The sequence below is a fragment of the Scylla paramamosain genome, chromosome 23 (genome assembly GCF_035594125.1).
Source record: "Scylla paramamosain isolate STU-SP2022 chromosome 23, ASM3559412v1, whole genome shotgun sequence".
Lineage (NCBI taxonomy): Eukaryota > Metazoa > Arthropoda > Malacostraca > Decapoda > Portunidae > Scylla > Scylla paramamosain.
In genome coordinates this window covers 5900235-5915715 of record NC_087173.1, presented here as the reverse complement: position 1 = coordinate 5915715, position 15481 = coordinate 5900235, and the positions used below count along the sequence as shown (strand labels likewise).

Genomic DNA, 15481 nt, shown 5'->3' with positions numbered 1-15481 from the left:
TTTCAGCCAAGATGAATTTTGGTATTGTATTACAGTTCTCATCTCTCTATCATTCAGATAATCCTCCATCCACTCCAGCAGTCTTCCTCCAATTTTTCCATAATTTTTTATTTTCCATAGCAATCTTTGGTCTGGTACTTTGTCAAATGCTTTCTTCAAGTCTAAGTAGACACCACCCACCCATCCATCTCTTTCCTGCACAATATCGACTACCCTTGAATAAAAGGACAATAAGTTCATGGAGCATGATCTTCCCCTCCTAAATCCAAATTGACAATTTACCAAAACTTTATCTCTTTTCAAATGTTCAATCCATTTTTCCTTTATTGTTTTTTCACATAGTTTTCCTACAACACTAGTCAAGGACACTGGTCTATAACTTAGTGAATTTTCCTTATTTCCTCCTTTGAATATTGGTGTGTGTGTGTGTGTGTGTGTGTGTGTGTGTGTGTTAAATGTGGTATTTATCAAGTGTGAATCCCTTAATCTGTTTCATAAAAGAAAATGGGGTAATGTTATTGATGATGACTGATGGGTCAACTCACCAATAGAACTGTGTGTATGCACAGTCCTCTATGGCAGGCACAACGGTTTTTACAGTTTTGGGGACAGCACGCCTTGACGGGCTGTCTGTGGCGGCGGCAGTCTGTGTCTGAGCCGCCATCGTGTGTTATGCTGCTCACCAAACTAAGAAATCTATTATTTGTTTTCAGTGCAGTGTAGTGATGGCACTGCTGGGGTGGCACTAAGGTCTGCAGGTACACCACTAATTGTTAGCTCTTTAGTAGCTGGGCCATGTTACAGGACTCACTGCCTGCACTTCACATCTGTTCTTTATCTGCTCAACACTTTTGCACTGGCACTGTGGTTGAAGGGAGTTGATAGAAGCACCACAATTAAACAACAGGAATATATGCAGATAGTGAGATATATAACTTAATACTAAATATTATAGCCACAAACCAAGGCTCTGAAACAAATGTAAATGTCACAAAAATAATTATGTACAATGGTACAAAAAATGATTACAGTACATTAAAGTTTCATTGCTTGATCAACATGATTTGCTTTTAAATATCGGTACAAACACTTTCCAAAGTTTTACTAATTCCTAAAACTACTTTCCCTGAATTGTCTTAAAAAATTTGTACTTTGTGCATTTCACACACCAACTGATGGACCTGAACTTTCAACTACTCTATTATATTCACTTGTGATCCTTCACCAAAGTAAAAAAACACTTGCTCATCTTTTAAGCTTTTGCTTTGTTCACAAGAAAAATTAACTATTGAGTGAAATTAAATTTAATGGACTTTAAGTACCAATGGGTAAAAACCTAAAATATGACTTCTTGGCAAAGATAATGTACAAGTAGAGGTGGTGTAGTAATTCAAATGTTCCTAAAGTGAACACTGATCCAGTACATACATGGTATTTAACTATAAAACTTTAACTGCAGTATCATGTTACTGATGTCTTAGATTAATTACAATTATTACACAACATTATAAAAAGTTGATATTAATGACTCATAATTTCTCTGTAATCTGCATTCATGTACATCTATAACTTGAAAATAAAACTGCATACACTGGCACATCATTCTGGCATTTTTAGTGGACCATTCTGCTATAAACTAGTTCTCATATATTAATTTTTTTGACTGATTTAATCTTTACTCCAGTTTGATAAGGAGATAACAGGTAAATGAAGCCAATTCCTGGAAGAGATCCACCACACTGATAGAAACAGTTACTGTGAGAAATGACCTGCAATGTGCCCTGTTGTTTTAATTAGTGCTGACAACTTGAGTATTTTTACCAACACTGCAGTGCCTCCCTGACTAGAGACTGGTCTGACCTTAAGGCCATTTCAACCCTGCAGTCTTCCCTTAAGTTACTGAACTTGAAAGTGATTGTTTTTTTACCTTACCCTCTAAAGAAATAATAATAACAACAACAACAATAATAATAATAAAAATAATAATAATAATAATAATAATAATAATAATAATAATAATAATAATAATAATAATAATAATAAATTAAGTAAAACATCAAGGAATCAAAGAACTAATATGCAAATACAATACAATAAATAGATAAATAAAAATAAAAGTCAATGACTGGATAAATAGACAAATATAATGTGTGATAATTACATTTAATGTAAGAAGCCGACACTTTAGACGTGGTAAAAAAAGAAAAAAAAAAAAAAAAAAAAGAAAAAAAGGAAAACAGATTTAGGCGGCACTCTTGTCACATTCCCTCTCATCAATCTACACTACCTTCACGCCTCTCTAAAAAGGTGCAGTATATTATATGTACACAGTATATACATTTTAAAGGGGATATACTCGTATGTGAAGACAGGTAACGACACGGCACAACATATCACTACGTAAAAGAATTTTCAACACGTATGGAGCAAAACAGAAATTACTGCCCTTGAAGTAAAAGAAGGCAAAATAGATAAATTGAAAAAAGTAGTTAGGTCTGACAATTAAAAAAAAAAAAAAAATAGACTAACAAAAATATGGACATATTACCAAGATAAGTTTTGTGAAAAAAAAAAATCAATAAGGAGAGAGAGAGAGAGAGAGAGAGAGAGAGAGAGAGAGAGAGAGAGAGAGTACTTACAAGTAGGACATAACAAACTGGACTTAATCTCATCAGACACAATTAGAAAGATATAGCTGGACTAAAACGTAATCTGATAATTATAATGTGTATGCATTTTACGTGAAACTCATAAATTAACTGACAATTATAAGTGACAAAAGAAAATCTGTTATGTACCTATTTGCATCACATTAAGAGGGAAAAAAAATAATGAAAGAAAATAAAGATAATTCATAATTACTATAACTTCGGTATATATATATATATATATATATATATATATATATATATATATATATATATATATATATATATATATATATAGAGAGAGAGAGAGAGAGAGAGAGAGAGAGAGAGAGAGAGAGAGAGAGAGAGAGAGAGAGAGAGAGAGAGAGAGAGAGAGAGAGAGAGAGAGAGAGAGAGAGAGAGAGAGAGAGAGAGAGAGAGTTCAAAGCTACCATAATACCCTTGTTTATGATAGATGTGAGAATTAAGGAAGACAGAGTGAGAGCGAGACAGAGAAAGTTTGACGCACCTGCAACAAAGGAGGAGGAGGAGGAGGAGGAGGGCCACACACGCTAACCCTTGCAAGCTCCTAAAGAGTAATTATCATTGTACATCGTCACATAACGGCACAACCATTAATTCCGCCCAGCCATTGCATAATAAAGGTCCCCGTAGATCGTAAATTAGCCAAGATACCACGCTCCTGCAACTTTACGGTTATTAGTGGTATTAATCAAGGAAAATTTTGTGTTATGACGTGTATAATGAAAAGGCAACGCGTCATACATAAATACTGAGAGTCATCATTCTTCCTCAACACAAACCAGGGGCAGCAGGAACTCATGATAAACAGGGACACAAAAAAAATAAAGTAGAATAAGAAATAATAAATCGATGGACAATTAGCTATACGTACACATAGAAACAGGTCACCATTAAGGAAAGTCAATAAGAGTAGAGTAAATGTTCAATAGTTGCGTTGGAAAAAAAAAAAAAAAAATAAATGTGATGTGTACATAATTAATGAGAAATACTTGAGTGTGGCAAATAGGAATGATAAATACATAATTAATGAGAAATACTTGAGTGTGGCAAATAGGAATGATAAAGTGATAAACGGCTAGATACAGGAACTGAAAACTAGTTAGGAATGTTAATGGGAATAATAACAGGAATATTAAATGGCTCTCCGCATAATTTTAAAAGTGGAAATGTAAAAGAGGAACAGAATGATTAAGAGATAGAAGGAGTGCATGAAGGAACTGGAATAAACATGTACTAAGAAACATACAGTACAGACACGATAAACTAAGAAAAAAATAAAAATAAATAAAAATCAAACACGCATACACATTATTATTCTTACGCGGCTGCCAAGGTACGATCGGATCATATAAATTAATATTAGGCGTAATATTTTCTATACCAACACTGAAGATACAAATGCTCCTCTGGGTCTCGATTGTAAATGTTGTTCTACTGTATATATGTCGAATGGCCCGTCAGCAAAATAAACGCGTTCACATTACTACTTCTACTACTACTACTACTACTACTGCTACTACTACTGCAAAAACTACTACTACTTTTACACACGTAGCCCATGTTCGATAATCTTGCTTGCAAACGTATGATTAAGCAGTCTCTTTAATCTCGCAGTGAATGTCTCCCTGATAAGGGTCGCGTGGGGGTGACAGGCAGAAGCACCAAGGTTGTGTCTCTCCACTCCTTCCTGGGTTCCTTTCTATTGACTGTGTAATCAATGGAACACCTACATGAGGCTCCCGCACTTAAAAATGTCGATGTACAGGTGGTAATTATATCTACGTATCTACTCTTGCAATATGAGAGAGAGAATAGCAGTTTGTATGCATGTCCGTTTTGTGTGTATTCTTAAATTAATAGTGGTAGTGGTGGTATTATTATTATTAGTAGTAGTAGTATTAAAAATGATAATGATACTATTAATAAAAGAGCTACTACTACTACTATCACGCTGCCACTATAGCTACTGATCATATTACTACTTCAACTGCAAGAACTACTACTACTACTACTACTATTACTACTACTACTACTACTACTACAGTTACTACCATCTTTACCACTGCTGCTATTCATACAACAACAACAACAACAACAACAAGTACTACTACTACTACTACTACTACTACTACTACTACTACTATTATTACTACTACTAATAATAATCACAAATGTAGTAGTAATACTAACACTACTTTCACTTCTATAGACCACAATAAATACAAGCATAAAGTGAAGCACACACACACACACACACACACACACACACACGGCACCTCCCCAGGCACCGTGGGAAGGCCACATCAACACGTGTCAAAATCAGCGGCAAATTTGCTCAATAATTCGCGTCACACTGCGGGTCACGACGCTAATGAAAATATCGCTCTTATCCTGCCACATATTTCGGCCTTGCTTACCTTGATGATAATAATAATAATAATAATAATAATAATAATAATAATAATAATAATAATAATAATAATAACAGTGTTGCTAGTGATGGTTACGCACAAATCAAGCACAGTTTTGGCACTCCCTTTCAAAAGCAGTGTGAGGTCTTGCTCGACTCACTAACTACACCGCACTGCCACTGGGAGCGAGCAAGCAGACAATTAATGAATGAAAATTACAGACCCATTACACTAATCTCGAAATGACGTCTGAAATAACCAATGACATTATCAGCTACACAACTTTTCTTCTGTCAGCACACAGGTCACTTTAGTAGTAATAGCAATAGTAGTGGTGGTAGTAAAAGTAGTAGTAGCAGTGTACAAGTCGTAGTCAACACATCACAACTACAGTTACTACAGCAACTACGAAGGTCTACATTTCAGCGCACTTCCGAACACTGCCCGTCTCAACCCACTGCTTACGTCCTCGGCAGCTGAGCAAAGGTTGGTGGGTCCTGGTACTTTGTGGGGAGGGGTGCTGCAGGTCACAGGAGGCGGAATTAGCACTGTGGTGACGAGGCACTGCACTCAAGACGGTGTGGTACTGTCAATAGTGAACCCGTTGCCTCAATGGGATACAGCGCACTACTGGACACTACACTACATCAACTAGAGGCTTGGTACTTTTTGAACAGGCGGGAGGAACAATATGGGTAACAGTCTACGTGTCTAAGAACTTCTACGCATGGCAATTGTCTTGTTACGGCCAAACTACCACAGACACACATACACAACGACTACTACACAGTTCTACCACTGGCCGAGTCTACTACGGTCATGAGCCAGGGCACATTCTCCTCATTGCATCGCCAGACTCGTTCTGGCGTCTGCTATTGACTGTAGCAGAGGGTAACCGGGTTCCAACACGCATCCACCGCCAACATTCTCTCACCATAAAAATTCTCACACGCCCCGCGCACCCGACACACGGGAACACGGCCACTTCTATAATTCCTCAGAGCACTTGCGACTCACTTCGCGTCTCATAGCGAGGCACATTCACCGTGTAAGGAGTTTTTTTCGAGACTGCGCACGTACCCGCGGGAGGAAAGCACCACTCGGCCAATCGATACCGAGTGAAGGTTTAGCCGAAATGCCGCGTTTTCCCGCAGTCTTTCGTCCGATTCCACGGCGGTTCACTGTGATGTAAGGTTTAGCTTCATTCATTCCATACGTCGAGGTGCAGGCCGTGGATCACCCTTCACGCGAGCACGGGGGACGGGTGGGACAGCTCTGTGGCGTGGCGGAGGGTGACACCAGGTATTTGAGGCAGGTTTAGTTGGCCGTGTGGCGGACTGCGGCACCAAGCGGGGGTGGATAAGAGTTCCACTTGGCACTAGCGGCTTTGAGGCTCCCCATGAGGAAGAAGCCACCTGCACATTACTCAACTACCGCTTATATCCACGCCTCCCTCATCCAGATATCAACTCAGGTGACTCACTCATTAACCTGGCCGGGGGGAAACACTAGCCACGGATGAGTCTCAGTCTCAGCAAGCCGCCCCTCATGAATTACGAGCTGCATCTGCGTGTTTTTCCCGGGTTATTATTCAGGGTTACTTTATTTGCTGTCGCCTTGCGTTTCCATTATGTAATAGCCAAGTTTTATGTACGTGTCATCAGCTCGCGTCCTTCCAGCATTAAATGGTCTATGCTGTATGTCACGTAGTTGGCTCTCTCTCTCTCTCTCTCCTCTCTCTCTCCTCTCTCTCTCTCTCTCTCTCTCTCTCTCTCTCTCTCTCTCTCTCTCTCTCTCTGTGCAGACTGACACGATAAATGAAAGGAAGTAAACAAATGTGTACAATAGTCACTAACGCCTGTCTGATTTTTAAACTCTACAATTATCGAAGATTATATTCAAATCACGTTTTTTATACCTATTTTTTTTTTTTTCATGTAAACGATATGATTACATATCTTTGTATAATTCTCTCTCTCTCTCTCTCTCTCTCTCTCTCTCTCTCTCTCTCCTCTCTCTCTCTCTCTCTCTCTCGTAATACTACATTTCCATGAGCACATAATTCAAGTGAAGCTTCTGTTTGCTACCTGTTTCATGCCGGTGACAAATGGAGTATAGACTCGGAAACTTCCATTAGCGATAACACTGATTTCCCTCTCTCTCTCTCTCTCTCTCTCTCTCTCTCTCTCTCTCTCTCTCTCTCTCTCTCTCTCTCTCTCTCTCTCTCTCTCTCTCTCTCTCTCCCGGACGTGTCACGGAAGTAAGTAAATCTAGAAAGAAAACCTTAACCTTATGTAGCCTGATACTCCTTCCTTCTATCGTACTCTTGTTTGAATACGTGCCTCTCCACCTGCCCCTTAACTTAAAACCCCCTTAAACCCTCCTTAACCCCCCTCAGAAACCCCTTGAACCTCTTACCTGAACACCACCAAAGGGACACGATCCTGATGCAAGCAAGAAAGCGCCAAAGGAATCACTGCGTCAAAGAGTTCAAAGGGGGGTTGTGATTCGATTGCCTTATAACGTGCTTGCTTACCTCGCCCAAGCTTGTCAATACCACGAGCACCTGGCTTAATTTAAAGGTGTGGCGTGGTGTGATACAGGTGAGGTTAATTGGTTAGCTAGTTAGTTAGCTGAGAGAAGGTGAGAGAGAGAGAGAGAAGAAAAAAGGTCCGCTTAGCATTGGGACATTGATCTTAGCGTGTGTGTGTGTTGTGTGTGTGTGTGTGTGTTAACATGCTAATCAAAAGTAGGGATTAGCTATGAAACACTAACAGGTATGATGTCGGTATTGTGTTGGCTAACATGAAATGGACAGGGTCTCTCTCTCTCTCTCTCTCTGTGTGTGTGTGTGTGTGTGTGTGTGTGTGTGTGTGTGAGAGAGAGAGAGAGAGAGAGAGAGAGAGAGAGAGAGAGAGAGAGAGAGAGAGAGAGAGAGAGAGAGAGAGAGAGAGAGAGAGAGAGAGAGAGAGAGAGAGTCAGGGAGGGGGGTGTTACAGCGGCTTCAGCTATGCCCTTCCAACCCCTTTAAAAACTACCTCCCTTACCTCTGCCCAGTGGAATACAAAACTAACAAACAAACACGTAAGAACAAAGAGACTCGCTGAGGAACTGGCGAGAACAAACAAATGAAGCCACTGCTGTATGAGACGTAGTTGAGGAAAAAAGTAAAATTTCTTTGTCTACCATTCCCTTTCTTATTTCCTTGTAGCATTATTTGATTACTACGACGCTGACTTTAATAAGCCAAACTGTCTTACTTTAACGTAACACATCACAAATAACCTCGTAAGTCCTAACAGGTCTGCTGCTGCTTTTTCCTCCCTTTATATTCCTTTGTGTGCTTCAAGATCACGCCTAACTAAACACCTGAACCTCACACCTGAAGACACCTGCACATCATACCTGAACACAAGTGCAGATCACACCTGAACACACCTGTACATCACACACCTTGATAAGCGGCAGGTGACGCCACGCCCCAGGTGAACAGAATGAATCAGGTGAAGGCGGCGTCTGTTAGGAGAATCAGTGGCCGCATTATGCCTCGTAAGTCTGAAGAGCAAGGCTACCTTTAACCCAGCCCGCCCTCCTGCACCTCTCCCTGCCCCCTGCTCCCCTACCCCACCTGCCCCCTTGCCCCTGCCTCCCTTGCCCCCTGCCTCTTTGCCCCTCGAGCAGTGATCTTCATTACCTCACCTGATTTGAGGCGCAACTAAATTTTCAGCATCGATACCTGTATGTTGTTTATCTCGTCACTTCTTTTCACACTTGTTTTATTTTGTCACTTTATTTTATTTTGTAAGTTTGGTATTTCTTTGTCTTTCTGTTAAGAATTACGCATGATTTAGTCTTGGGTCAAACAGTCAGCGTTCCCTCACCTGTGTACTTCTGACCACGCCGTAGAAAATACCTATGCGGGTGTTATACTTTACGGTACAGGTGTGATGATGCGTGTGGCAGTCTCTCTCTCTCTCTCTCTCTCTCTCTCTCTCTCTCTCTCTCTCTCTCTCTCTCTCTCTCTCTCTCTCTCTCAATTTCTCGTGGCAACGGTGATAATGCGCCTGATAATGTCTCTCGCTTTCTCTATTCTCTCCAAAACATTCTTAACATAACTAGTTTTCACGTGTAAATATGGTAATGATGGTGCACTTAAATCTCTCTCTCTCTCTCTCTCTCTCTCTCTCTCTCTCTCTCTCTCTCTCTCTCTCTCTCTCTCTCTCTCTCTCTCTCTCTCTCTATTTTATTTGCTTTTTACTAGCAGCTTGAACATAACTTATTTTGAAACTACAACCTTACAACATCAGTAATTCTTTTTTAGCTATAACTCCACAACATAACTTTAACATAACAAAACTCACTTCACATTACAACGATGATTTTTTTTGTTTGCTCTGTTTTGGGTCTTAACTTCCTGAGCAATACTAAATACACGTGACGGATGTGGTGGTACATCTGACAAAGTACGTTCTGTTTTCACCCACAACAGCCTTCACATTGCCCAACCAGCTGCAAATTCATGTGGAATCACAGGTAACTTTTATTTGGAGTTGAGGCAAAGGAAGGGTTTACGACTTACTTAAGCCTTTCACTGCGATAAGAGACGATTGCCAACACCAGAAGTAATGCATGAAATATTTATAAGCATCTACAAGAAAGAAAGCATGAAAAGAATGGATTTTGCGATTTCTACCCAGTTTAAAGATTGGATGTGGCTGCAGAACAAGTAAAAATGTCTCAGAGTGATTGGTAATAAAGTAAAGATGCACCAGCAGTCAAAGGGTTAACGAGCTTAGAAGTGTTCAGACTGAGATAACATTACTTTAACGTAACTAAACTAATTCTACATTACAACGATAAAGAGACAATTTTTCCCTCTCTTCTTTTGGCCGATAATTTTCCGAACACAACTAAGTAAACGTTATGGAGGCGGTGATACATCTAATGCAATGTGTTTAACTTATACATTAATGTTTTACCCGTAATTTCTTTCACATTACTCAACTAGCGGCGAAATAATGTGAATTTACAGCAATCTTTTATTTGGAGTTAAAGCAAAGTAAGGATTTACGACGTATTTCACGAGCTTACCAGTGTTCATGACTTTAACATAACAAAATCAATTTCACATTACTGCGATAGACATTTTTTTTTTCGGGACACTAACTCTCTGAACAGCACTAAGTAAACGAGATGGCGGTATTGATGCATCTAATATGTCATGTTTCAATTTGTCGTAACCCAAGAAACACCAAGGAGAGATAAAACACGTAACAAGAAGGATGAATATGAGACGAGAAGGAAAGGAAGAAATGAAGAAGGAAGTAAGAAAGCAGAGGGAATAAATATAGGAAGAAGAGTATAAACATGAAAACAGGTACCCAGATTACAAGAAGCTACCACTATCCAGATAAAAAAAAAAAAAAAAAAAAAAACTAGAATTTCACCCATAACTCTCTAAACATTACTCAACTAGCTGTGAAATGAAGAGGTATTAGCGCGCCAGAATTAATCAGGTACACTGAATCTATTCGTGATCGTGTTAAGCTGCAGTGATGAATGTAACGATGTCCCCAAGAGGTTATAATTCCATGAGTCGCCAGTGATGAGGTGAACAACATCATGATGATGAGTCTGGTTAATCTCTTTCTGATCCTATTCAATTAACTGCAATGATGAGTTCGAGTTTGGTATGACAGGTAGCAACAGGTTATTATTATTATTATTATTATTATTATTATTATTATTATTATTACTATTATTATTATTATTATTGTTATTACTACTACTACTACTACTACTACTACTACTACTACTACTACTGTCATCATCATCAGCATAATCATAACGAAGACTAAACCAAGTGAAAGAGCAAGGTAGATGGATGAATAGATAGATAGATAGATGGACAGATAGATAAATAGATAGATAGATAGATAGATAGATAGATAGATAGAGAGAGAGAGAGAGAGAGAGAGAGAGAGAGAGAGAGAGAGAGAGAGAGAGAGAGAGAGAGAGAGAGAGAGAGATGATTGTAGGTAGCAGAGGGCGAGGTGTTATTATTAAAGCGAAGGCTGTCTCTATTTTCCTTCACTCCTCACCTCTCTCTCTCGCTCTCTCTCTCTCTCTCTCTCTCTCTCTCTCTCTCTCTCTCTCTCTCTCTCTCTCTCTCTCTCTTGCCACCAGTAAATGTCACAATTAGTTAAATCTTCCATATGAATTCAATATATAATCTCACTTCCTCTATAAACAAGTGGTAAAATATCTGAAATAAAAATAAATACCATGTGAAGCTGTGTAACTTAGCAAAGGTCGCCTCAATCCTCGCAACACAGGGAAAGGCAACACAACTCATTACATTTGCAACACACACACACACACACACACACACACACACACACATTGCACAATAATCTTATTAGCGATTATTATACGACTTAAATACAAAAAAGAAAAAAAAAGAAAAGTGTAGGTCTTTCCCATAAATCAGTGTTCCGGATGTGTATTGTAAGGAGTCGCGGACATACATGAATACATACATGCTTACATAAACACACACACACACACACACACACACACACACACACACATACACACACACACGAATTATGACACTGAACAAGAAAAAAAATGTTAATAGTAAAGACAAGAAGAAAGCGATGAAGAAGAAGAAAGAAGAATAACAAGAAGAACAAGAAGAAGAAGAAGAAGAAGAACAACAACAACAACAACAACAACAACAACAACAACAACAACAACAACAACAACAGCAACAACAGCAACTCCAACGACAACAACAACAACAACAACCATTTGAGTGGGCAATGTTTTTTCTTTCTTTCTTTTCTTTCCTTTACTTCGTCTTTGTTCGCCCAAAGTTTCGTAAGCAGACAAATTTGCAGCTCCAATATTGGCGGAAACCAGCGCAGAGAGAGAGAGAGAGAGAGAGAGAGAGAGAGAGAGAGAGAGAGAGAGAGAGAGAGAGAGAATGTGTGTATGCGGACTCATCTCTCTCTCTCTCTCTCTCTCTCTCTCTCTCTCTCTCTCTCTCTCTCTCTCTCTCTCTATTCAAGGAGAAATGCCATATGAACGAAAAAAAAAAAAAGCCCCGAAACAGAATAACACATCTTCGTATCTTCAACTTTACGAAATAATAAAGTTATGAAAAACGGAGAAAAACATGTGGTGGGAGGAAGAAAGAAACAAATGAAGAACGAGAAAGAAAAAAAAGAAAAGAATGTAAACAGCGAAGTGAAAAATTATGACTTGTTGACTTGGAGGGAAAATTTGATAAAAGAAGAGAGAGAAAGAGAGAGAAAAGGGAAAAATAGGAAAATATGAAAGGAAAGTGAAAAAAAACAACAAATAAAGAATATAGGTACGGTGAAGGAGGAAAAATGAATGATGACTGGAAAAAAAAGAAAGGAAGTGAAAAACTGGTACGAAATAGTGAATGAATAACACAGTATATATTGGAAAAAAAAAAACAGGATATTGCGGCGATCTGAAATGTCAAAATACCAAAATATGAAAAAAATGGAAATAAAAATGGAGGAAAAAAAAAAGAGCGAAATTTATAAACACAGAGCGATAAAATAGACAGTGAGAGGAAGGAATGCAGGTGAGAGATTGTTACACGATAAAAGAAGTGAAAATATCGGGGAAAATAATTCAAAATGTGAAATATAAATTCTATGAAGTAAAAAAAAAAAAAGTAAAACGGAGGAATGAAAGTAGGAAATGGTGAAACACACAGAGGGGGAAAAAAAAAGAGTGCTAAAAAAAGATGAGCTGAAAATACAAAAAATGGGAAAACTAGAATCTAAACAGTAAATAAAAAAAAGATAGTGAAGGGAAGACATGAAAATACTAAATAATGAAAGACTGAAAGGAAGCAGACGCGAAAGAAATTACGTGAAAATATCAAAAGTAAGAAAATTAAAAGAGAAAACAGTAGGAATAAATGAAATATAAAAGTACTTAACCACAAAAGAGGCAGAAAACGAATGAAATTAAAGGAAATAAACATAAAAATCATAAAAATAGGTAGACAAAGTTTAATAAAAAAAAAAAAGATAAAGAAATATAATGTGGAAAAAAAAGAAATATGAAAGTGCTCATTGATAAAACAGGAAAAGGAAGGAATGAAAGGAGGAGAAAGGATCATTTATACAAGAAAGAAAGGTAAATGATATGCTGAACAGGTGAAGTAAAATAAAAAAAATCAATACACTGCAAAAAATATATATATATATATATATATATATATATATATATATATATATATATATATATATATATATATATATATATATATATATATATATATATATATATATATATATATATATATATATATATATATATATTTTTTTTTTTTTTTTTTTTTTTTTTTTTTTATTTTGGGGGGGATAGACAGGGTGGTGAAATTAGGGGGGGGGGGAAAGACTAAGAGTTGGAGGGAATAGACTTGGTGAAATTGAAATAAAGTGAGAGAATAACAGGTGGCGGGCTGTACGCCTTGCTGGTTCAGATATATATATATATATATATATATATATATATATATATATATATATATATATATATATATATATATATATATATATATATATATATATATATATATATATATATATATATATATATATATATATATATATATATATATATATATATATATATATATATATATATATATATATATATATATATATATATATATATATATATATATATATATAAAAGAAAACGAGATGAATATGAAAGTACGGAAAAAAACGAAAGGAAGATGTGAAGCTAAAAAAGACAATGGGAGAAAAAAAGAGATCGAAAAGGAAAAAAAAAATCGAGTTTGAAGTCAGTGAAACATGAATAAAAAAAAAAACTAAATAGATTATGTAAAAAATACCAGCATATGAGAATCAGAATAAAACTACTATGAAAAAAGTAGAAAAAAAAAAAAAGAAACAAGTGAAGGAATAAGGTTGAAAAATACTAAGTTACATACAAGAAAAGAGAGATTTGGAATAATAATAACAGTCAAATATGTGGAAGAAAACATCGAAAAAAAGAAAAAAAGAAAAAAATGTAGAACGCTGTAACAGTGAGAAATGGCGAGATGAAGCAATAGTGAAACAAAAATATAGTGACATAGTGAACTTGTACGAGAGAAACAATACAAAAAAAAAAGTAAAATGTTGAAATGAAAGCTCGCTGGAAAAAAAAACCTGGAAAAAACAGAAAAAATCTCATGAAAAGGAGAAATACTGACAGACAAGATAAAAAATAAAGCAAAACAAAAACAAAAACAAAAAAAGTAAAAATATTGAGAAAGAGGAATAAACCATAAGAAATTAAAAATAACGAATCAGTAGAATGCAAGGAGAAAGATTAAATTTATCGACGAACAGAGAATAGATATAATAGTAATAAATAACAATGCAATATACAATACACAAAATAAAACATGAGGGAAATATACGGAATGCAGTGTGTGTGTGTGTGTGTGTGTGTGTGTGTGTGTGTGTGTGTGTGTGTGTGTGTGTGTGTGTGTGTGCAGCTACTACACTGGAAAGATCTAACAAAACTAAAAAAAGAAAAAAAAAGTTAAATATGTAATAGAGGTCATGGAAACATTACGACAAACATGAACACCAAGAGAATATAATTATCATCATTATATTATTACGCATTATTATTATTATTATTATTATTATTATTATTATTATTAGTAGTAGTAGTAGTAGTAGTAGTAGTAATAGTAGTAGTAGTAGTAGTAGTAGTATTGTTGCCATTATTATTCTTATTACAAGAAGAAGAAGAAGAAGATGAACAACAACAACAACAACAACAACAAAAACAACTTCTATTACTACTACTACTATTACCACCACCACCACTATTCTCCTCAGCATCATCATAATTAATTTCTCTTGAACATTTTATTTTCTGTTCTCTTTATTTATATGGACTTAATTCTTTTTACGGTCTTAACATGCATTTTCCTTCCTCGTGGGATTGTTTCAACAGGTTCTCGTTTTGGCCGCGAGTGGTAGAGGGCAGACTAGGTAATTGTATTTCTCTCGGTGATTCTTTTTACTAATTTATTTAGCCTTCCTCCTCCTCGTTATTTTCCTCCTTTCCTTGTCCTCTTATGTTCTCGTTCTTGTTTTCTGTTGTTTCCTTTCTTAATTCTGCTGCTATAACAGTAATGATGATGATAATAAGAATACGAACTACAATGACAACTACTACTATCATTATTACTATTACAACAACAACAAATACTACTACTAGTTCTACTACTACTACTATTACTACTACAACTACTACCACTACTACAACCACCACCACCTCCACCACCACTAATAAAGAGTTAAAACAGTCACATATGGT

General features: G+C 36.7%; 1 protein-coding gene across 11 annotated transcripts in view; it reads right to left on the bottom strand.

Annotated features, from left to right (window-relative positions):
• Positions 1–15481, bottom strand: part of LOC135112061 (protein N-terminal glutamine amidohydrolase-like) — a 43450-nt gene that overhangs the window by 13030 nt on the left and 14939 nt on the right. For 2 of the 11 annotated variants that reach the window (XM_064025950.1, XM_064025960.1), the window contains exons 1-2: positions 5856–5997; positions 546–862 (exon numbers count right to left, since the gene is read on the bottom strand). In XM_064025950.1, the coding sequence (XP_063882020.1) occupies positions 546–664 (119 nt within the window). In that variant the 5' untranslated portion in view covers positions 665–862; positions 5856–5997. The other 9 variants (XM_064025953.1, XM_064025959.1, XM_064025954.1 and 6 more) reach the window with 9 other exon arrangements.